The 22222-nt window shown below is 56.5% G+C and overlaps 1 protein-coding gene across 1 annotated transcript in view; it reads right to left on the bottom strand.

Annotated features, from left to right (window-relative positions):
- The window catches only part of HCN2 (hyperpolarization activated cyclic nucleotide gated potassium and sodium channel 2), a 28498-nt gene extending 26329 nt beyond the window's left edge, over nt 1-2169 (bottom strand). The window contains exon 1 of the mRNA XM_029051151.1: nt 1672-2169. Coding sequence (XP_028906984.1) covers nt 1672-2132 — 461 coding nt within the window. The 5' untranslated portion in view covers nt 2133-2169. The remainder of the gene's footprint in view (nt 1-1671) is intronic.
- Between the last annotated feature and the right edge of the window lie 20053 nt (nt 2170-22222).

The raw sequence follows: 22222 nt of genomic DNA, 5'->3' as shown, positions 1-22222 counted from the left end.
GAGCCGGAGAGATGGCTGGGGAGAAGCAGAGAGCTGGCCATTTGTAGATGGGGAAACTGAGGTCCAAAGAGATCTCGAACGATATGCCACTGACCGTCGAGGAGGAGCCCGGATTAGATCTCAAGGATCCTTGTCTCTCAAGCCCGTGCCCTCTCTTCCAGACCTTGCCGTCTCTTGTGGAGACCCTTCTAGAGGACACTTGACTGGGAACCAGTCGGGAGTGAAGTGTCCCCCTCCCCTCTCCCCCCCCCCCCACCACACACAGACACACACACACACACACGCGAGGCAGACTCATTCAGCTTCTTCTCTGGCCTGCGGCAGATAGAAACCTCGCCCCCTCACCCTGAGGGTCTCGGAGCGATTTCTAGACCACCTCTCTTTCTCGTCCCCATCCGCTCTTCTGCCACGCCACGGGGGAAATGAGGCAGAAAAGAACAGAACCCAAGGATCCAGGTCCCGAGCTCTATCTAACCTTCAGACCGAGCTAGTCTCTCTCTCCCTGCCCTCGGCCTCCCCTTTCCCTCCGGAGGGGGGGGGGAGAGGAGGAGGAGGAGGAGGAGGAGGAGGAGGAGGAGAAGGAGAGAGGAAATGGTTTGGAAGAGGAAGATAAGGGAGAGACAGCTTGTTGCTCGCCGCTGCGGAGGGGCCGGCCGGACCCAAGAGAGAGCGCGGGTCCCGTCCTGTCGCTGTCCACAGTGCTGAAATCTCGACCGCGCCGAAGCCCACGTTAAGGGGAGAGTAGGAACCTGCGGGAGTCCCGGGGATCCGGCAGCTCCCTCTCTCCCTCCCTCCCTCTCCCTCCCGCTCTCTCTCTCTCTCTCTGTCTCTCTCTCTCTCTCTCTCACACACACACACACACACGCATAAACAGGCAGACACTCCTTCACTCAACCCGCACAGAATCCTACCCCTTCCCTTCCTCCGTCCCCCTCTTCCTCGCTCCCCTCCTCCACACGCGTCCCCGGTTCCCACGCGGCAAGAGCGACGGTCCCCCCGGCCCAGCCGCCGTCTCGGCCCGTGTCCTTGAGACCCCGCTCCCCCCCTTCACCTTTTTGTCGTCTCTCCCCCCCACCGCCCCGCCCCCATTCTTCGGCGAACGCCGAGTCCTGGGGGAATAGGCCCCTTTATACCCGGACCCCAACCGACCCGGGCTCCGAGTCGGAGGAGATGCCCACTGGGCTGCCCGCGCCCGGTCTTTCCGCGGTGCCCGCTTTGCCCTCCGCTGCCCCGGCTCCCGCCCCGGCCCCTCCTTTCCATCTCGTCTTCGCCCGCTCCCCGCGCTTTCCCCTCTATTTGTCCTCTCTGCACTCCGGCCCCGTCCGTTCCCCGCCCCCACCCCCCGCTCGACCGCTCCCCGACTGCCGCTTTGTGGCCCCCACGTTTCCTATCTACCACTTCTCATCCCTGCAGCCCCCCGCCCCTTTTCGTCCCTCTCTCCCCCCTTTATTCAGCTCCCCATCCTCCGGCTCTCCCTCCGTTCTACAGCCTCTCTTCTCCCCTTTCTACCGGCTCTGCCCCCTCTGAAAACCTTCGACCCGCCCCCCCCCCCGTTTCCGCTACGCTCTCTCACCTGTCGACCCTGCGCCCCTCCCTCTCCCCCCACCCCCAGACCCAGAGCCCCGCCGCGCCCCGCCGCGCCCCCCACCCCCACCCCCACCCCCCGGGCACCTGAAGTCGCTGTAGGGATGGATGATCCAGGCTCCGGCCGACTTGACCCGTTCCTGCTCCCTCTCCACGGCCTTCTGGCTGCCGAACATCCGCAGCGAGAACTTGTTGACCCCGGGCTGGAGCATGGCCCCGAACTGGCGCTGCATGAAGCTGGCCTGGCTGCCGCGCGTCTCGCCGCTGGCCCCGGCCTCCTCGCCGCCGCCGCCGCCGCCCTCGTCGCCCGCCGCCTTGAGCGTGCCCATGGAGCCGGCCGCCGCCCCGGCCCCGCACGAGAAGGAGACCTTGGGCTCCCGCGGGGGGCCGCCCGCTCCGTCCCCCGCGGGCCCCGCGGCCTCGGGCCCGGCCGGGCTGCACTGCAGCTCCCCCCGGCGGCATTCCCCGTTGGAGCTGCCTTTCCCCACCGGGGTGCTCCCGCCCCCGCCCGGGGTGCCGGGAGAGGTCTTGCTAGTCCTGCCGCCCATGCTGCCCCGGCTCCGCAGCCGGCCCCTCTTGCCGCCGCCGCCCTCCTCCTCCGCCTCCGCCTCCGCCTCCCCCTGCGCCTCGGACTCGTCCCCTCCGCTCGCCGCCCGGCTCAGAGGCTGCGGCGGCGGCGGCGGCGGCGGTTGCGGCGGCGGCGGCTGGGGCTGCTGCTGGGGTTGTTGGGGTGGCTGGGGCTGCTGCAGCCCCGCTCCCAGCCCCGGTGGCGGCGGCGGCGGCGGCGGCGGCGGCGGCGGCGGCTGCTGTTGCTGCTGCTGTTGCTGCTGCTGCTGCTGCTTAGGCGGCGGCTGCGGCTGCTGCTGCTGCTGCTGCTGTTGCGGAGCCTGCTGCTGCGGAGCCTGTGACTGTGGCTTCTGCTGCTGCTGCTGCTGCTGCTGCTGTTGCTGCTGCTGCTGCTGCTGCTGCTGCTGCTGCTGCTGCTGCAGCCCCTGCCCCTCCCCGGGCCGCGCGCCACCTGCCCGCCCGTCCATGGCAGCGCGGAGCAGGCGAGTGCGGAGCCCGGCGCGACCGGCAGGAGGAGCCGGGCGGGCGGGGGGGCGGGGAGGGGAGGGGGGGGGCGGCGGGGCGGGGACGCGGCCGCGGGGGAGGGGCCCGACTTGGGCGGAAGGAGCCAAAACCCGGAGCCGGGAACCGGGAGACTGCCACGGCGAGGACGGGGCCGGGGACCGAAGTGGAGCAAGAAGCGTAGAGGGAGGGGTCGGGGAGACAAAGGAGTCCGGGGGCTCGGGGGACACACGAGGAGGAGAAGCGCTAGGGGCCCTGGCGCAGCGGGGGGCGGGGGCGCGGAGCAGAGAGACGGATGTCCATTCCGAGCGCTTAGTACCGTGCTCTGCACGTAGTCAGCGCTCCGTAAATACGATCGAACGAATGAATGAGAGACGGACGGGCAGGAGGGTGGGGGACAGGAGGGTTAGAGAACGAGAAGGGGACAGGGAAGAAGACAGGTGGAGGAGAGCGGGGCGGTGGGGTGGAAGAAGAGGACAGAACGTGGAGAGCAGGAAAGGAGAAGCGGGGCAAGGGAAAACAGAACTAGCAGGGTCCCCGTGGAAACCGAATTAGGGAGCAGGTAGTCCTCTGAGGGAACGCGCCTCCCGACTCTGTCGTATCGGTACTTTCCCCGGTGCTCAGCGCGGTGCCCTGCCCGAGGCAAGCGCTCGGTGAACACCACCGATTGATCGAAATCCGATTGACTGATAGGCATTGTTTACCGAAGCGGCCGTAGGCGAGGTGGACGAGACCGTCGGGCCCCGCGTCTGCCTTTGCGGCTTCACCCGCACCCGGAGGTGAATAGCGCCACTCGCTCTTGAATGTAGGAACCTAAGTGCCAAGGAGATCTGTGGAGTGAGCGGAGGGCAAGGAGTCGTCGGGCGGGGCTGATCTGAGAAGGCTCCCTGGAAGGGACGGACTTCTGAGGAAGTTGGGAGGAAGGAAAGGCGCCCGGCTGCTCCTTCAGGTCACCAGAGGGCTCTGGGCACGCACATACCCCGAGACCCCCTCGACGGGCCCTCTGGGGGCCTGAGGGGGCGGCGCTCCCAGTTTTCAATTCCCCTGCGAGACTGGAAGGATTAGCAGGAAAATTCATCCGGCAGGCACCGTAGCCCGGGCCTTCCGCGATGGGAGAGTCCAGCTGAGCCCCGTCACCTTCACCTGTCATTGGAGGGGGGCCCAGCTGGGGACTTCCAGCTCTGTGGGTCTTCTTCGGGGGGCTTCTTAGGTGGGATCTCTCTTCTCGCCCTGGAAAATATGTGGGCCAGAAACCTGGGAAACGGACAGTTCCAGCGTTGGGGCGGGGAGAAATGGGGAGCGGGATGCGGCCGTTCCCTGCATGGAGTCGCTGTCTCCTATGGCGGGAAGGGACCTCAAGGGGTCAACCGGTCCGGCCCCCCTGCTTCCCGGCAGCACCGCACTCCACCTAGGCCCGAAGGACGAGCACCACTCTTCGACTTAGAGATCGCCATCAGGGTCGATACGACCTTTGCTGAATTTCTCTTTCAGAGAGCTCCACGCCCATCCCTGACACGATTCCCTTTCTCCTCTAGACCATAAGCTTACGGCGGGCAGGGACCGGGTCTACCTACTCTATTGTGCCGTACTCTCCCGAGCACTCAGTACAGCGCTCTGCGTACAGTAAACACTCAATAAATACCCTTGGTGTATCGATCCTCTCAAGGCCTCGCGGAGGGAAAGGGAAGGCAGGGAAGATTCTTCTCCCGTTACGCGGTTGAGGAAACCGAGGCCCAGTGAGGTCGAGCGTCTCGCCCACGGTCACGTAGCAGGGCGGCGGCCAATGGGATCTGAACCCAGGGCTTATGAGCCAGGGAACTACCCTTCCCCACCCTGGATCCCCTCTATCCTTTCCCCCTCTCAACCTCTGTCTTTTGCCCTGGGAATCTGGGGATTGGCACCAAAGGTCCCAAAGCTGGGAGAGCAGATCCTGGACTCTTCCCCTGCAGCACCCCTCTTCCTCCGTCCAGACCCCCATCCAGACCCTCAGGCCCCCCCACCCCCAGGTTGAGACCCTCTTTGTTTTTCAGCTCCGGGAACTGGGCAAGCCCCTGTCCTGATGCTCGACCCCTGCTAAATCTCCTTAAATGAAGGAGGTCTAACCCAGGCACATTGTACGTCCAAGGATTGTGTCGCTCTAACCTTGCCAGGCAGGCAGATGGGGGGCGGGCTGGGGGGGGGGGCAGGCGGGAATCCCCTCCTCTCTCACACCCACCCCCAGATGCCAATGTATTGCCCCGGGGGTGGGGGGGAGTTGATCCTCCCATTCCTTGTTCCTGCCACCTGGGATTTCCCTGCCAGCTTATTTGAGAGGGATGAAGGAGTAGAGGTGGCATCTGGTCTGCACGTGGCATCCCCAGCCCTACCACTCCCTGGTGGCAGCTTAATGTTCAGGCTGATGGGGAGGTCTGGTTCCGGGGCCTTTGATTCTCTCTTCGGGAGGCTGTCACCCGGGCAGGAAGCCAGAGACCTAGAGCCCAGACGGGGTGGTGAGGAGGGGAAGGAACGGGGGGCGGGGGGAAGGAGAAGCTGGTCCCACATCCTCCCCTGCTCAACTCTGGCCCCTCCTCTCCTCAGCAAAACTACTCCTGATCCCTTCCTGAATCCCATGCCCACTGTCCACCACAAGTACTCCAGACCTCTATCTCCCTTTTTAAACCCCAGCTGGCCCCACCTCCTTCCTCTCTTACCGCTGCTGACCTTGCCGACCCTTTGTTGACAAAATCAGAGCCATCAGGAACGAACTCCCCCACGCCTCCCTCTCCCCTCCTCAGCTCCCTCCTACCTCCTGCCCAGCCGTCTCCCAAGACATCTCCCGCTTGCAAAATCTACTTCCTTGCCCCTGAGCCTCTGACTCCATCCCTTCACACCTTATAAAAACGCTTATGCCCACCCTTCTTCCCTCCCTGACTGCCATCTTCAACCATTCACTCTCCAGTGGCTCTTTCCTCTCTGATTTCAAATACACCCATGTATCCCTCTCCCTAAAAAAATTTCCCTGGACCCCACTGCACCCTCAAGATGTCACACCATCTCCCGCCTACCATTCCTTTCCAATCTCCACAAACAGGTTGTTTATATCTGCTCCCACCGCTTCCTCCCCTCCCACTCCTTCCTCGACCCCTTGCAATCTCGCTTTCGCTCCCTCCACTCGACTGAAACTGCTCTCTCCAAGCTCACCAGTGGTTTCCCACTTACGAAATCTAGCAGACTATACTCTGTCCTAATCCTCCTTGACCTCTCGGCTGCCTTCGGCACTGTGGATGACCCCCTTCTCCTGAAAACATTACCTAACCTGGGCTTCGCCCACACTGTCCTCTGCTGGTTCTCCTCCCGTTTCTCCGGCCGCTCATTCTCGGTCTCCTTCGCAGGCTCCTCCTCTGCCTTCCGCCTCCTGTGGGTGTCCCTCAAGGTTCAGTTCTGGGTCCCCTTCTATTCTTCATCTACACCCCCTCCCTTGGAGACCTCATTCACTCCCACGGCTCCAACTACCTTTTCTACACTGATGACTCCCAAATCGGCTTCTCCAGCCCTGTCCTCTCTCCTCTGCAGTCTCGTATTGCCTCCTGTCCTCAGGACATCTCTACTTGGTTGTCCCACCATCACCTCAAGTTCCGCGTGTCCGGATCTGAACAGAACTCCTCATATTCCCTCCCAAATGATCTCCTCCCTCCGAATTTCTCATCACTATTGACAACACCGCCATCCTCCCCGTCTCTCGAGCCCGTAACCTTGGTTTTATCCTTGACTCATCTCTCTCTCTTTCAACCCCCATAGTTAGTCAGTCATCAAGCCCTCTTGGTTCTTCCTTGACAACACCTCGAGAATCCTCCCCTTCCTCTCCATCCAAATGGCTACCATGTTAGTCCGAGCATCTGTCACGCCCTGTCTTGATTACCGTATCAGCCTCCTCGCTGGCTCTCCCCACTCCAGTCCACTCTGCTGCCCGGCTCATTTTCCCAAATGATCATTCTGTACGTGTCTCCCCAGTCCTCAAAATCCTCCAATGGTTGTCCATTCCTCTTTCCGTCAAGGAGAAACTCCTACCCTTTGGCTTTAAGACACTCAATCAGCTCTCTCCCCACTACTTATCCTCACTCTTCTCCCACCATACCACAGCTCGCACACTACTCCTTTTAAGTCAACCTACCGGCTGTGCCTCACTCTCCTCTCTCTCACCGCTGACCCCTTACTCAAGCCCTCCCTGCTGCCTGGAACGCCTTCCTCCTTCTCAGCTGGCAGACCACTGCTCTCCCCCATCTTTAAGGCCCTTCTGAAATCTTGTCTCCTTCAGGGACCCTCCCTGATGAATCTCTTATCTTTTCACCCTATGTCTTCCACTACTGTCCCTCCAGCACTCCGCCTAACTCCCCTGTCATCCCCCACCCACCCACCGGCAATAGCACTCAGGTCCATAAGCTTAAACTCGGGTGGCTTCCTCCCTGTAATTTATTTCTGTGACTGTCTCCCTCCCTCCTCCTCCCTCTCCCTTGGTGGCCTTCAAGGGCCCAAGGCCCAAGACCCAACAGAGGAGAGTGAGGGACCAGAGAGAGCATGGCCAGGCCTTTGGAGTGGAGAACCCTGTGGGGAAGGAGCTCACCTCGGGGTGGCTTTCTGAAGTCCAGGCCCTTGGGCCTGATTCCATCCGGGACTCTGGCATCTTCCAGCATCCCCCCTGCCAGGGACCCCCATAGCTCAGCATCCAATACCTCGGTGGCGGCGGGGGGAGGGGGGCGGTGGCGGTCTGTCCAAGAGAGAAGGCGCCCCCCCCCCCCCCCAACCCGCCCCAACCAGCCCCATCTCTAGGGTTCTCTTTCTACTGCAACACAACATTCCTGGAATCGCTCACGATGTCATGTATGATGCCGGGCCCCCTGGGGTTGAGCTTCGACCCTCCCTTGTCCCATCTGGCCGTGTGGCTGTAGTAATCACACTTATTAAGTGCTTATTATGTGCAGAACACAGTACTAGGTGTTGGGAGAGAATACACAGGTGAGAATTAGACAGAGTTCCTGTCCCTCAAGGGGCTCATAATCTAAATATGTAAGTAGGAGGGAGGGGACTAGAGACAGACACAGCTGGAGTGATGAAACAATTTAACACTAAAACAGGATAAAAGACAAGGACAGATATAGAAAGTACACAGAATAAAAACAAAAGTCAATAGGGTGCTGTGACTAGGGAAGAAAAATTCCAAACTCTTCATGGCTCAGAGCCCCAAACCCAGCCATAGCCACAGGGTTTGCTCCAGCAGCCACCAGCCACCGAGTTCTTGTGGGGGTCTTATGCTGCAGCTGCTCCTCTCTTCCCAGCCTGGGTGGGGGAATGGGATGGAATCTCCTGGCTGATGTGGAGGAAAGCTGGTGTGGCGCCTCAATATCACTATGGCAACAAGCATCCCACCCTTATCCAGCTCAATGCCCCCTGTACTGTGCCACCCACAACCCCCCCTCCCCGGTCCCCTGCACCAGAAGATTAACAGCATCCCCCACTCTCCATCGTGCCCATGGGCCTGCACTGAGGGGTCACCTGAACCACCCCGTCGGCTTGGTGGACCACCCTGGTTCCTAGGCAGCCTGTCCTACTGTTGGCCCCTCCCTCCCACACCTTTCCTTCCTCTAAGTCGTAGCTCCAGGCTCTGTCTTCCAGGAAGCCTTCCCTGATCACCCCAACCTCTACCTGTGCCCTAACCCTCCTCCTCAGCTTATCCCCGTCTGATTGGGTCTGCCTGCCTGCCTGTCAGCCGGCCCGCCCATGTGGAGGGAGGCGATCGGGATAGGATTGGTAGCTCCCCGGGGGCAGGGATCGTGTCTGCTCTCACACCTGGGCCTCCTGCATCTGGTTCGATCAAGCGATGAATGGTATTTATTGAGCTCTTACTGTGTGCAGAGCACTGTACTGAGAGCTTGGGAGAGTACCACATAACAAACTTGATGGACACATTCCCTGCCCACAAGGAGGTCCTGAGCTCTGTCCGCTGAATGTCTAAGTGGTCAGTGACTCTCTCTCCTCTTTCGGCCGCCTGGGTCCCATAGGTCTGGTCAGTCGGGGGCCAGGTGGCCCCGTCCGCTGGAAGGGCTGGGGAAACTCTGGCTGAAGCCGAAAGTCAGAGCCAGGTACTGACCCGGGGGGGGGGGAGGGGGTCCGATCCCCTCCGGGCTCGGTTCTACCTCTTGGTCTTCTCCCTGCACAGGCCCATCTAGAAAGCCTCCTCTGCATTCATGCACAGAATCACCCCCACGCTCCCATGTGCATCCATGTGCCCAGACCCGTGTACACCTATCGTGTCATCCGTGTAACCTCCTTCACAGGCTTACACAAGCTCTTGGCAACACAGGTGCTTGCCTTCATCCGCCCACTCAGCCTCTTCTCACATGGCCCAAATTCTCTTGTGGTTTGGGGGTAAAAAGCCTCCTTCCCCTCCAGCCTGCCCATCAGAGCTGACCCTTCCCCCTCCAGGACCCCAGCCTGCCCACTCAGAGCTGGCCCTTACCCCTCCAGGACGCCGGTTCGCCCACTCAGAGTTAGCTGACCCTCCCCCTTCAAAGGACAGCTGAGTAGGAGGAGGGTCATCCCTGAGGAGGCCCCAGGACAGTCACAGCTTCTCCCTCAGCCTCCTTTTGAGGAGGAGCTGGGGGCCAGGGATCCGTTTATACACCCAGGTTATTTTTAAACCAGCGGCCGCGGCCCCGGAGCACCGTTGGCACGCCTGCCCCCTCGGCCCCTTCTCTTTGGCTGCCGGACTCCAGCCAACTTTTAAAATAGCCTGCTACCGTTTCCTTGTTTAGCCCCTAGGGCCGGGCCGGGCGCCTGGGCAGAGGCAAGGGGAAGGCGGAAGCGTGCAGGATGCAAACCCGGGACCCCCAAACCCCGGGGGGTTAGGGAATGTGGGGGGAGAGCAGCGAACCCGCCCCCCCCCAACACAGTAAGGATACCGCAGGAGGAATCCCGAGAAGAGGAGGGGGAGGCCGATGTGGGTTTGGAGCCCGGAGAGGCTTCAGATACACTCTGGAGTTTGAGTTTAAGCCCCGCCAAGTTCAGCGGCCACGGCTGGCCTGGGCGACGGGACCACAGAGAGCCAATCTGCTTGGCCCACGAACTAGGCGATTTCACAGTGCTGGAATGAATGAACTTCTTATCCTCTGCTCTTGAGCTCTCTTCCCCTGTCTTCCCCTCCCCTCTCCCGGGGCAAGATAGGTACATGGACCACGCTGCTTCCCCCCGCTCCTTGGGCTTCTCCAGAGGGGACGGGAACTCCTGGGTCCCATGAAGGTGGCTATCTGAGAGGGCGACCGGCAGGTGGTTCCTCCAGGCATCCTGGGTCGGATGGATCGCGGGTCTGACCCGGCCGGGCCAGACCCGGGAGTGGAGACCTCAGTCCTGCTCCTCCCCTCCCTTCCTCCCTCCCTGGGTGACTCTGGGCAATCTACCTTCCACCCTATGGGTCCAATAGGGAGAAGGAACTATGACCTCCCGGTGCCCCCCTCCCCCTCCCCTCCTCCCAATCTGCCCAGTTGCCTTTGGGAAAGGGCAGGGACCCTTAATACGGCTCTCGGCCTCATCAGAAGCCTGAGGAAGTTGGGTTGGACAGGAGGAGGAACTTGCTGATCGTTGGAGGGATTTAATCCAGGCACAGGCACCCGAGGGAGGGCAGGAGGTCTCCAGCCAGCGCTGGAACAAAAGACCTCTTGCTCTGGGCTTCGGGAAGTTTCTTTTCATTGAGATTCAGCCTCCTCCCTCCCTCCCTCCCTCCCTCCCTGCCCTCAACCGCTTCCCCGCCCCCCGCCGCAATCAGCGGCTCTCCTAGTGCGCAGTGCCCTCTGCTGGCCAGGGGAAGCACTTCCGTAGGGGGCCCATCTATCGAGCAAGGACGTTTGGCACGTTTGGGCTCCAAGGGCCCAGAAGGGGGTCGGGTCCCTCCAGCTCCGTGAGGCTCCTCCGGGGGTGGGGCTCCACGGTCCCTGAAATGACCAATCCAAACCCTCCCAGGCCCTCTGCTCGTGGTCTCCAGGGAAGGAAGCGGCCGAGCCAGACCGAAGTCTGCTTTCCGTCTTCCCCGGGGCTCAGCCGGCTCAGAGCGCCGCGCTGCCTGGTTACAGACAGCTCCTTGGAGATCCGAGTTCCCCGGGGGAGCTCCCTGATCTGGGAGCCCTGGCCAGAGGACAGAGGAATGGGGTTCTAGTGCCTGCTCTTCCACAGATGTGTTGTGTGGCCTTGGGCAGGCCCACTGATCTCTCTGGGCCTCAGAGTCCCCATCTGCGGTGTAGACTGCCCCCGAGGAGGATGGGGGCGTGACTGTGGAGATGTGGGAGGCTCTCCGCCCTATCAGAAGAGAAGATGGACTGTTGATGATCCGGTGGAGACCCCCAAACTGGACACACACGCACGCGCACACCCAGAAGAGCTCCCATGAACACCTGGGAAGCTCTTCCAGGCCAGCCCGGAGTCCCAGGAGGGGCTCTGTCAAGGGCTGGGAGTCATCGGGATGTTGATGACTTCAATAATATTGACAGCGATGATGACGATAATGAGGATATTTGTTAAGCACTTACTATGCGCCAAGCACTGTACTCGGCACTGGGGTAGATACTAGACCGTCGCGTTGGGCATTATCCCTATCCCGCCCGGGGGCTCACGGGTCTAAGTGCGATGGAATAGGATTTAACCCCCATTTTATTGAGGCTCAGGCAAATTCCGTGACTTACCCAAGGTTACAGAGCAGGCAAGTGGTGGAGCTGGGTTTCGAACCCCGGACATCTGACTCCCAGGCCCGGACTCTTTCCACCAGGCCACGCTCCTTCGAAACCCTGCTAAAATCTCCCATCCCCCAGGAAGACTTCCCTCACTTCCCATTTCCCCACCCTATTTACTCTCCCTTCTGCATCGTACTTGGCTCTGTCCCCCTTAAGCACTTTGATACTCGCCCCAGTCTCACCGCATCTATGTCCACTCTTTAGACTCTGCCATTTCTAAGCATTTAGTACAGTGTTCTGCTCTCCCCCGTTTAGACTGTGAGCCCGTCATCGGGCAGGGATTGTCTCCATCTGTTGCCGAATTGTACATTCCAAGCGCTTAGTACAGTGCTCTGCGCATAGTAAGCGCTCAATAAATACTAATGAATGAATGAATGAAAGTGCTCAATAAATATGACTGAATGAATGAATTTCCCCTATCTGTAATTTATCTTAACGCCTGTCTCCCTCACTAAAATGTAAGCTCCTACCAACTCTATCGTTTTCACCCAAGCAGTTAATAACATGCTCTGCACACAGAAAAATACTCAATTAATACCACTGATTGATTGATTGATTGATAGACTGATGGCTCAATCATCTCTGGAAGCAGCATGGCCTAGTTGAAAGAGCACAGACCTGGGAGTCAGGGCTTCTAATCGCAGCTCCCTCACTTGCCTGCTGAGTGACCTCGGGCACGTCTCTGGGCCTCAGTTTCCCCATCTGTAAAATGGGGTTTCGATCCATGTTGTCCCTCCTAGTTAGATGGTGATTCCCCTGTGGGACAGGGATTGTATCCGATCTGATTAGCATGTACCTACCCCAGCGCTTAGTATGGTGCTTGGTGCACAGTAAGCACTTAACAAATACCATAAAAAGACCTCGAGACTGGGTTCTCATCCCAGCTCTGCCCCTTTTCTGCTGCGTGGCCTAGAGCACAGAGAGAAAAGGCCAGGACTGACTGTACAACTGATAATAATAAGAATTGTGGCATTTGTTAAACTCTTACTATGTGCCAAGTACTGTACTAAGTTGTGGGGCAGATATAAGGTAGTCAGGTAATCTGGGGCTCACAGAGAAAGTAGGAGGGAGAACAGGCAGTGAATTCCCATTTTGCAGATGAGGGAACTGAAGCACAGAGAAGTGAAGTGACTTTCCTAAGGTCACACAGCAGACAAGCGGCAGAGCTGGGATTAGAACCCAGGTCCCCTGACTCCCAGGCCCAGGCTCTTTCCACTAGGCCACGCTGGCCCTGGAGTGGAGATACAAGGTGGGGAAGACTGATGTTGCGGTCCTTTTAGGGATTTAACGGGAGGCAGCAAGAGGAGAATCTGACCCAGCCCATGGGAGAAAGGCTCGGGACCATCTCCCATGGGTGAAGTGTTTGTAAGACCAAGGGCAGAGAGCATCAGAGGCAGGAGGTTGTGCGACTCTCGGTCTAAGCTCAAGGAAGCCTGTCCAAGGGAGGTCCTCTGGGATGAGCTGCTATCTTCTTAACCACCAGGCTCACCATTCATTCATTAGTATTTATTGAGCGCTTACTATGTGCAGAGCACTGTACTAAGCGCTTGGAATGTACAATTGGGCAACAGACAATCCCTGCCCAGTGACGGGCTCACAGTCTAATCGGGGGAGACAGACGGACAAAAGCAAGACAACATAATCACGATAAATAGAATCAAGGGGATGTACACCTCATTAGCAAAATAAATAGGGTAATAAAAATATAGTCAAATGAGCTGATAAATCCACCTGACTGAACCCCATCTCTGACAACTGCCTCTTGAATTCAAGCGTTGGGGATCGAGGCCTTCCTGCAGCATGAGGAGAAATGATTGTGAGACCGTGAGCTATGGCTGGATAGGAGAATCCAAGGCCTCAGGTTGGGGGCGTGGAGGCGCTCCTCTTACGGAACAGTCCCCTGATCCCAGGGCAGAATGCACAAATCCCAGTGGGTCCCAGATAGGTGTCAATAGTATTCCTGCTAGTCACTTCCTTTCTGTCATCTTCCTCCCTATTCCACTTGATTTCCTGTTTCTCACCTTCCCCTCCTCTTCCCCCTGACCATTGCCTTCCCTCTTAGCTTTCATTCATTTATTCATTCATTCAATCGTATTTATTGAACACTTACTGGGCGCAGAGCACTGTACTAAACTCTTGGGAGAGTACAATACAACAATAAACTGACACATTTCCTGCCCCCGACGAGCTTACAGTCTAGCGGACATCCCCATCCTGTACCTTTATGAGATCTAATGGATGGAGGAAAGGAGAACCCACTTCCCAGGGACAAGGGACGAGAAATAGTGAGAGTGAAAAGGGATCGTTTTCTTATTTTTTTTAAATACTGTGGTATCTGTTAAGTGCCAACTGTGCATTCATTCATTCATTCGACTGTATGTATTCATTCAATAGTATTTATTGGGCGCTTACTATGTGCAGAGCACTGTACTAAGCGCTTGGGATGAACAAGTCGGCAACAGATAGAGACAGTCCCTGCCGTTTGACGGACTTACAGTCTAATCGGGGGAGACGGACAGACGAGAACAATGGCAATAAATAGAGTCGAGGGGAAGAACATCTCGTAAAAACAATGGCAACTAAATAGAATCGAGGCGATGTACAAATATCCAAGCACTGTGCTAAGTGCTGGGGAAGACATGGGGCGATATGCCTCATATGAGGCTCCCAGTCTAAGTGGGAGGAGCAAAGGTATTTTAACCCCATTTTACAGATGAGGAAACTGAAGCCCAGAGAAATGCCAAGGTCACACAATGGGCGAGTGGCAGAGCCAGGATGAGAGCTTTCCCCTAGGTCCCACTGCTTCTCCCCAGGTCACAATTTCCCTGCTAGCATCTCAGCCCTCCCGTACCATTTACCGCTTATGCTCTCACTCAATCTCACCGCACTTTTGCTTTACGTAGTCTATTTAGCCTTTACATAGCTTTACACTGCTTTACGTAGTCTATTCTTTAATCGGTCGGTGGCATTTATTGAGCACTTACTATGTACAGAGCACTGGACTGAGCACTCGAGAGCTCACCGTGAGCAGGGAAGGTGTCTTGTTCATTATTATATTGTACTCTCCCAAGCGCTCACTGCGGTACTCTGCACAGAGGAAGTGCTCAATAAATACGATTGAATGAATGGAATGAATGAATGAATACAATACAACAGAGTTGGACACATTCCTAAGCACTTCTTCCTCCTAGCTGCAATTTCTTCTTGTGGCTGCCTCCCCTGCCCCCGGCCCGCTGCTAGATGGTAAACTCCTGTGGGCGGGGATCGTATCTCCACCTCTGTTATAGTCCCCCAAAAGCAAGCGCTCGATAAATACTACCGCTTGACTGAATCCCATCTAAACCCCTGTGGGGCCCTCCCCGATGATTCCTCAAAAGGGGAAAATCCGGTTTGGGAGGCCTTGCCCGGGAAGGTGCTGGGAGACGACAGGCAAGCCCGGCCAGTTTTTATTCTTCTCCAGGAGAGGCAGTGGGCCAACTGGCTTGGGTTCTCCCCACCAGCATCCCTCTTCCCATCCCACTGACTCCAGTCCAGACGACCTGCCACTCAAGGGAAGTTCAGAACCCCGTGGTGGCGATTCCGCATTGGGCCAGCAGGCGGCAGCACAGCACCGTAATGGCTGTTTACCCCCCCCCCCCCCCCCGCCCAGATCGGTGGACTTCGAGGCCCCTTCAAAATGTCGGGGATCCCCCCCCCCCAACACACATACATCTGGGGGAGATCCCCCCTTCAGGGGAAAGGCTTGGGAAGAAACCCCCCTCCCTCCCCGGCCCCTTCTCAGCACAAGATCCCCGAGAGGCTCTAGGCCCAGCTTCCCCATGGGTTCTTTCTTCCCCTCTCTGGTTCCCGTTCTCTCCGCTGACCTATGAAACCCCGAAAAGTAACTTCCCGAGGCCCCACGGTCTCCCCTACCCCGATGAGATCATGCCTCGCGACCATGGGGGGAAATTGCTCCATCGGGACGGTCAGTTCTACGTTGCCGGTCACGACGGCGGACGGACCGGCTTGGCCAGGCGGCAGCCAGGAGCGGGATGGAGGGATGGATTTGAGCTTCAGGAAGATCTAGAAGGTTCAAGCCGGAGGCGAAGCCAATCCCCTCGCTGGCAAGAGCAGCCGCCGCCACAAACTAAAGAACAGTCGGTGCACATGCTCAGAGGGCAAGGGGGTTGGGGGTCCCTCCTTCTGTCTTTCCAGGGGAACGGGGTAATGGGGTTCCCGTCGGGGAGGGCAACCTATGACTTGGGGCCACCCCATTCTCCTGCTCAACGCAGGGGAGAGTCAAACACCATATAGAACCTTGAGGCGATTGGATCTGTTTGGAGCGCAGGGAGCGAAGAATGAAATATTCCCCTTTATTGCTGTTGTTTCTCTTCAGGGCTAATTTTGTCTGCCCCCTCCCCCCACCCCCACTTCGAGATTGTGGCCCTTGTGGTCCAGGGAGCATATCTTTCCCAACGCTTAGGGAACATGCTTTCCTTCCCATTTCCGTCCCACACGTTGACAGCACTTAATCCCTGTTCGGATCGATTGGTTTAGGTTGATGGTAGATCGACCATCACCTTCAGAGCGATGCTCTAGGTCTGTGGGTATGCTCTCCTAAACAAAGCCATTCATTCCAGTATAACCAATTTTCAGATTAACCCACAGGCAGGGGCCCTCGAGGCTCATTAACATAGGAATTTACTGCTCTGATTAGGCTTTAGTTATATAGCTGTCCTCTGGGGCTCCGTGATGACGCCACTGAGAGAGATTTTACCCGTGTGGTTGAGGTTTCTGCTTGTTTTTGCTTTAGGCCTACAAACCACGGTCCTTAAGTAAATCGGGGCGTTTTAGAAACCCCTATCTTTTCCAACTCCGTTCCCTGATAGGGCTGGTCAGATGCTGAAAGGTGTCGCTTGTGTCTTCAGCAACCGGGGACCATGAACCCAGACCACCCCCCACCCCCACCCCCCTCCCCCCCCCGTTGGATTTAAGAATGGTGGTATTTATTAAGCACTTACTATGTGTTAAAAACGGGTAATCGGATTAGGCACAGTTCCTGCCCCCCGGGGGCTCACAATCTAGGAGGGAGGAAGAGCTCATATTGTTATCCCATTTTTTTGCAGGTGATGATGCTGAGGCCCAGAGAGGTTGTGACTTGTCCAAAGCCACCCAGCAGGCCAGTGGTGGATCTGGGTTTAGAAACCCTGTCTCCTGACTCTCAGGCCCCTGTTCTTTCCACAGGTTACCCTGTGGCTGGCTGGAGAGAGGGGCGCCTTCTGTGGTGGAGGAACAGAATAATAATAATAATAATGATAATAATAATGGTACTTATTAAGCGCTTCCTATGTGCCAAGCACTCTTCTAAGCACCAGGGTAGATACAGGTTGATCAGGTTGGACATAGTCCCTTTCCCACGTGGGGCTTCACACTCTTAATCCCCATTTTATAGATGAGGTTTATAGAGGAGGCCCAGAGAAGTGACTTGCCCAAGGTCACACAGCAGACATGAGGCAGAGCCGGGATTGGTACCCAGGTCCCTCTGACCTGCAGGCCCGTGCCCTATCCACTAAGTCATGCTGCATCTCATGTATATCTCCACGCGCTTTCCTTGGCTGCAAATCCCCCTGCGTCCTCCTGGTCCACTGTTACTGAGCACGGCTCGCAACTCCACTGTCAAAAATCGGGTTCCTTGCTAGTTGGGTTATCCAGGGGAACTGAAGGGAAATTTCCCAAAGATGAAGAGCAGAACAGGCAATATTGTCTCACTTGGAACTCTCTACACCTTTGCCAGTTGAGAATTTGTCAAAGGCTGAGTCCCTCAGAGGATTAACGGGGAACCCCTCCTCTCTGTTTGGGAAGCCCGGTGGGGGGGCAGTTAGGAGAGGACAAAGCATTTATTCTTTCATTCAATCGTATTTATTGAGTGCTTACTGCATGCAGAGCACTGTACTAAGCGCTTGGGAAAGTACAATACAACAATGAACAGTGACAATCCCTGCCCACAGTGCACAGTGCTCTGCACACAGTAAGCGTTCAATAAATACGACTGAATGAATGCCCCCAAAAAGCGGTGAAGAGAGACATAAATACAAATGAACAGACATCAGTACAACAAATAAAATAACAGATATGTACATAAGTGCCGTGGGGCTTGGGCGGGGGAGAGCAAAGGGAGCAAGTCAGGATGACACAGAAGGGAGTGGGAGATGAGGAAAAGCGGGCTTTAGTCTGGGAAGGCCTCTTGGAGGAGATGGGCCTTCAATAAGGCTTTGAAGGGGCTGGGGGAGAGAATAATTGCCTGGCGCATCTGAGGAGGGAGGGTGTTCCAGACCAGAGGCAGGATGTGGGCCAGGCGAGACAGGCGAGATGGAGGCACAGTGAGAAGGTTAGCACCGAGGAGAGAAGTATGTGGGCTGGGTTGTAGAAGGAGAGAAGCAAGATTCTAATAATAATGGTAATAACTGTGATGGTATTTATTCAGCACTTACTATATACCAAACATTATTCTGAGCACTGATGATGATGATGATGCTATTTGTTAAGCACTTACTATGTGCCAGGAACTTTACTAAGCGCTGGGGTGGATACAAGCAAATCGAGTTGGACAGTCCTTGTGGGGCTCATGGTCTCAATCCCCATTTTACAGATGAGGTAACTGAGGCAGAGAGAAGTGAAGTGATTTGCCCAAGTTCACACGGCAGGCAAGTTGGCAGAGCCAGGATTAGAACCCATGAGCTTCTGACTCCTAGGCCCAAGCTCTATCCATTATGCCATGCTGCTTCTCAATGGAGTAGGCTCGAGGTAATCCGGATCCACAATCCCTGTCCCGCTTGGGGTTTTTCAGACTGAGGGAGGGAGAAGAGAGAGCATTGGGAACTGAGACACAGAGAAGTTAAGTGACTTGCCTAAGGTCATGCAGCAGTCAAGTGGCTGAGCTGGGATTAAAACCCGGGTCTTCTGACTCCCAGGCCTGGGCTCCTTCCACTCGGCCAGGCCTTCAAAGCAGGAACAGTGTCTACCAACTCTATTGTACTCTCCCAGGTGCTCAGTAGTGTAGTGCTCTGCACAGAGTGGGTGAAGCAACGTGGCCTGGAGGATGGAGCATGGCCCTGGGAGCTAGAGGACCTGGGTTCTAATCCAGATCCGCCACTTGCCTGCTGTGCGACCTTGGGCAAGTCACTTAATTTCTCTGTGCCTCAGTTTCCTCAACAGCAAAATGGAGATTCAATACCTGTTCTCCTTTCTACTTAGACTGTGAGCCCCATGGGGCACACTGACCGCATCTGGCCCGATCAACTCGCCCCAGCGCTTAGAACAGTGCTGGACACATAGTAAGCACTTAACAAATACCATAAAAAATAGTATTGATCTCTGCTATCCTCCCACTATGAGTGACCTAAGGGAGGTGACCCTTTGGAGACATCGTTTTGTAGACAAGGAACCAAAGCCTAGAGATGTTAAGTGGCTCACTCGTGGTCTTTTCCCCACTTCAGCCCCTACTTCACTCTGCTGCCCGGATCGTCGTCCTTAAAAAAAATTCAGTCCACACCACCCAGAGGCTGTCCATCCACCTCCGCATCAAACAGAAACCCCTCACCATTGGCTTTAACGTACTCAAATCGCTCATCCCCTCTTGTCTTACCTTGTTGATTTCCTACTACAAACCAGTCCACTGACGCTGCTCCTCTGACACCAACCTACTCGCTGTACTTTGATCTGGTCTATCGCTCCGCTGACCCCTCACCCACCTCCTCCCTTTGGCCTGGAACTCCCTTCCCTCCACGTCTGATAGACCACCACTCTCCCCACCTTCAAAGCTTTATTAAAAATCACATCTCCTCCCAGAGACCTTTCCCGACTAATCCCTCATGTCCCCTACTCCCTCTCTCGAGCCACCCTTGCCCTTGGATTTGTACCCTTTATTCAGTGGGGATTGTCTCTATCTGTTGCCGAATTGTACATTCCAAGCCTTTAATACAGTGCTGTGCACATAGTAAGCACATGAGAAGCAGCGTGGCTCAGTGGAAAGAGCACGGGCTTTGGAGTCAGAGGTCATGGATTCAAATCCCGGCTCGGCCACTTGTCAGCTGTGTGACTTTGGGCAAGTCACTTAACTTCTCGGTGCCTCAGTTCCCTCATCTGTAAAATGGGGATTAAGACTGTGAGCCCCACGTGGGACAACCTGATTCCCCTGTGTCTACCCCAGCGCTTAGAACGGCGCTCGGCACATAGTGAGCGCTTAACAAATACCAACATTATTATTAGTAAGCGCTCAATAAATACTATTGAATGAATTCACCCCACCCTCAGCCCCACGGCACTTATGCCCATATCCATAATTTATTTTAATGTCTGTCTCCCCCACCAAACTGTAAACTCTTTATCAGTCAGTGGTATTTACTGAGCACTTACTGTGTGCAGAGCACTTGCTAAGCACTTGAGAGAGGACAATACAACAAAGCTGGTAGACTTTTCTGCCCCCACCCCCCACCCCCGGACCTGACCGCCTAGAGGGGGAGACGGACGTTAATATAAATAATTGATAATGTAAGCCCTCAATAAATACGGTTGATTGATCATGGTCACACTGCATGTTGGCCAGGGAACCAGAAAGGAGCAGAGGCCTCCTGATTGGCTTTTTTTTTTTTAAATGGTATCTGTTAAGCTCTAAGTATGCGCCAGGCACCGTACTGAGCGCTGGGGTAGATACAAGGAAATCAGGTTGGACCCAATCCATGTCCCACGTGGGGCTCACATTATTCATCCCCATTTTACAGATGAGGGAACTGAGGCCCAGAGAAGCACAGTGACTTGCCCAAGGCCACACAGCAGACAAGTGGCAGAGCTGGGATTAGAACCCTGGTCCCTCTTACTCCCCGGCCCGTGCTCTATCCACCAGACCACGCCGCTTCAAGCTTTCAAGCTTTCTCACCGGCCCACCGCGGCTCTAGAGGAGGGGCCGTTGAAGGGGGCACAGAAGGTGGCAGGAGGGGGGGATCCCTGGGATTCAGTCCGGGCAGTTGCGGGGGTGGGATGTGAACATGAAGCCCCTAACCAGTGCCAGGAGCTTTTGGGTGAGGCCGGCTCTCCCCTCCGCACATGTCCCATTCAAACGGCAATGGCTTTCTGCAGATGGGACTCACCTGGCGCCGAGGAGGCAGCAGGCATCCATTAGCGGGATAAGAGTCACGACTCAGTTCCACCCAGTCTATTCCGGTTCCACCAAATCCCCTCCACTTTCACCTCCCCCTCCCCGTCCCTTGCCAGGCCTAGAAGGAAGGGGTTTGTTTGTAGTCACACAGAGAGACGAGTTTTCGGAGCCAAAGCCGTGCTGCTTCTCCGTAAATAGGCAAAACGCCTCCGTGGGAGGAATGTTTTCCAAACACCGGCGCTCGGGAAGTGAGCGCGGCAGGAAGGCCTCGGCCTACCCCGCTTCCCGGCGGGGGTTTCCTGGCTTTGTTAAAGGGCCATTGTCGGCCGCGGCGGGCGACCACGGGGGCGAGGCTGACGGGAGGAGGGGCGGCTCGGCCAAAGGCTTGGAGGGGATGGGTGACGGAGGAGAGGCTCAGCGGGCTGCAGGCAGGGAACTGAGAGGAAGCCTGGGACTGTTTTCTTCCCTTGCCCGCCCCACCTTATTTTTTAACTTCCTAGGAAAAACAGCCAGAGAGGAAGGGGCTGAATTCTTGGAAAAGAGCAGGGGGTGGGCACCGTGCATCCCACGCCTTCTTTCGCCGCTCAGAGCCCGGATTTCCCAAGCAAGGCTACGGCTCCGTCCCTGCCCAGCTATCCCAACTCCAGGCCCCATTTGGTTCCTTATCATGGATGTATTCACCGTCCCTTTGCATCACAGCTGGAAACGGTAGATGTGGCTGTCCTCCGAGAACTGGCCACACACATTCCCTGGTGTCGAGGGAACCAGCTGCGATGCTACCCACAAGTCTTTCTCCTTTGAGAAGCAGTGCGGCCTAGTGGAAAGAGCTAGGAGTCGGAGGACCCGGGTTCTAATCCCTGCTCTGCCACTTGCCTGCCATGTGACCTTGGGCAAGTCGCTTCACTTCCTCTGTGCTTCAGGTACCTCGCCTGTAAAGTGGGGACTTGCTGCCTGTTCTCTCTCCTACTTAGACTTTGCCCAATCTGATTGACTTCTATCCGCCCCAATGCTTAGAACTGTGCTTGACCCACAGTAAACGACGACGGCAACTGTTCCGTTCTCCTTATTCTGGGAGCTCCCTGTGGGACAGAGATTGTGCCTGATGTGATAATCTCGTGTCTATCCCTGCTCTTAGTACACTGTTTGACGCATTCTTCTTAAATACCAGCATTAACCCCCCCCCCATCCCCCCCAAAATTGCAGATGGCTTCCAAACACCGACGCTTGGGGAAGGAGCGCGGCAGGAAGGCCTCGGCCTACCCCGCTTCTAAAGCGGCTTCATCTCTGCTAGGACAGAGCACTCAGGCAACACCTCTACACAGGAGTCCTCCCCCCAACTTCCACGGCATGTATTTAAACCGTAACCTCCCTAATGTACAATTTATTTTAGCACCCATTTGTTTCCCTTTGCTAGACTGTAAGCTCCTAAAGGACAGGTATCATGTCCACTGATGCTCTCATACTCGTCTCTGCTTGGTCCAGTCCAGCTGCGTAGAGTAAGAGCTCAATAAATACTATTGATGGAGTGATCGCAGAAAGGTGGGAGCAGCTGAGCTTCTGCTTGCAGCAGATGCTCCGCGGGAGAGGTGGGGGAGAAAGATGACACTTCTCGGGCCCAATCGAGTGGATATTGGCTCAGCCCATCCTCCAGAAAGCACAAGCAGGTCACCGCTGAGCCCCATCT

Source organism: Ornithorhynchus anatinus, chromosome X1, assembly GCF_004115215.2.
Source record: "Ornithorhynchus anatinus isolate Pmale09 chromosome X1, mOrnAna1.pri.v4, whole genome shotgun sequence".
NCBI classification, from domain to species: domain Eukaryota; kingdom Metazoa; phylum Chordata; class Mammalia; order Monotremata; family Ornithorhynchidae; genus Ornithorhynchus; species Ornithorhynchus anatinus.
This window is presented reverse-complemented; position numbering and strand designations above follow the sequence as displayed.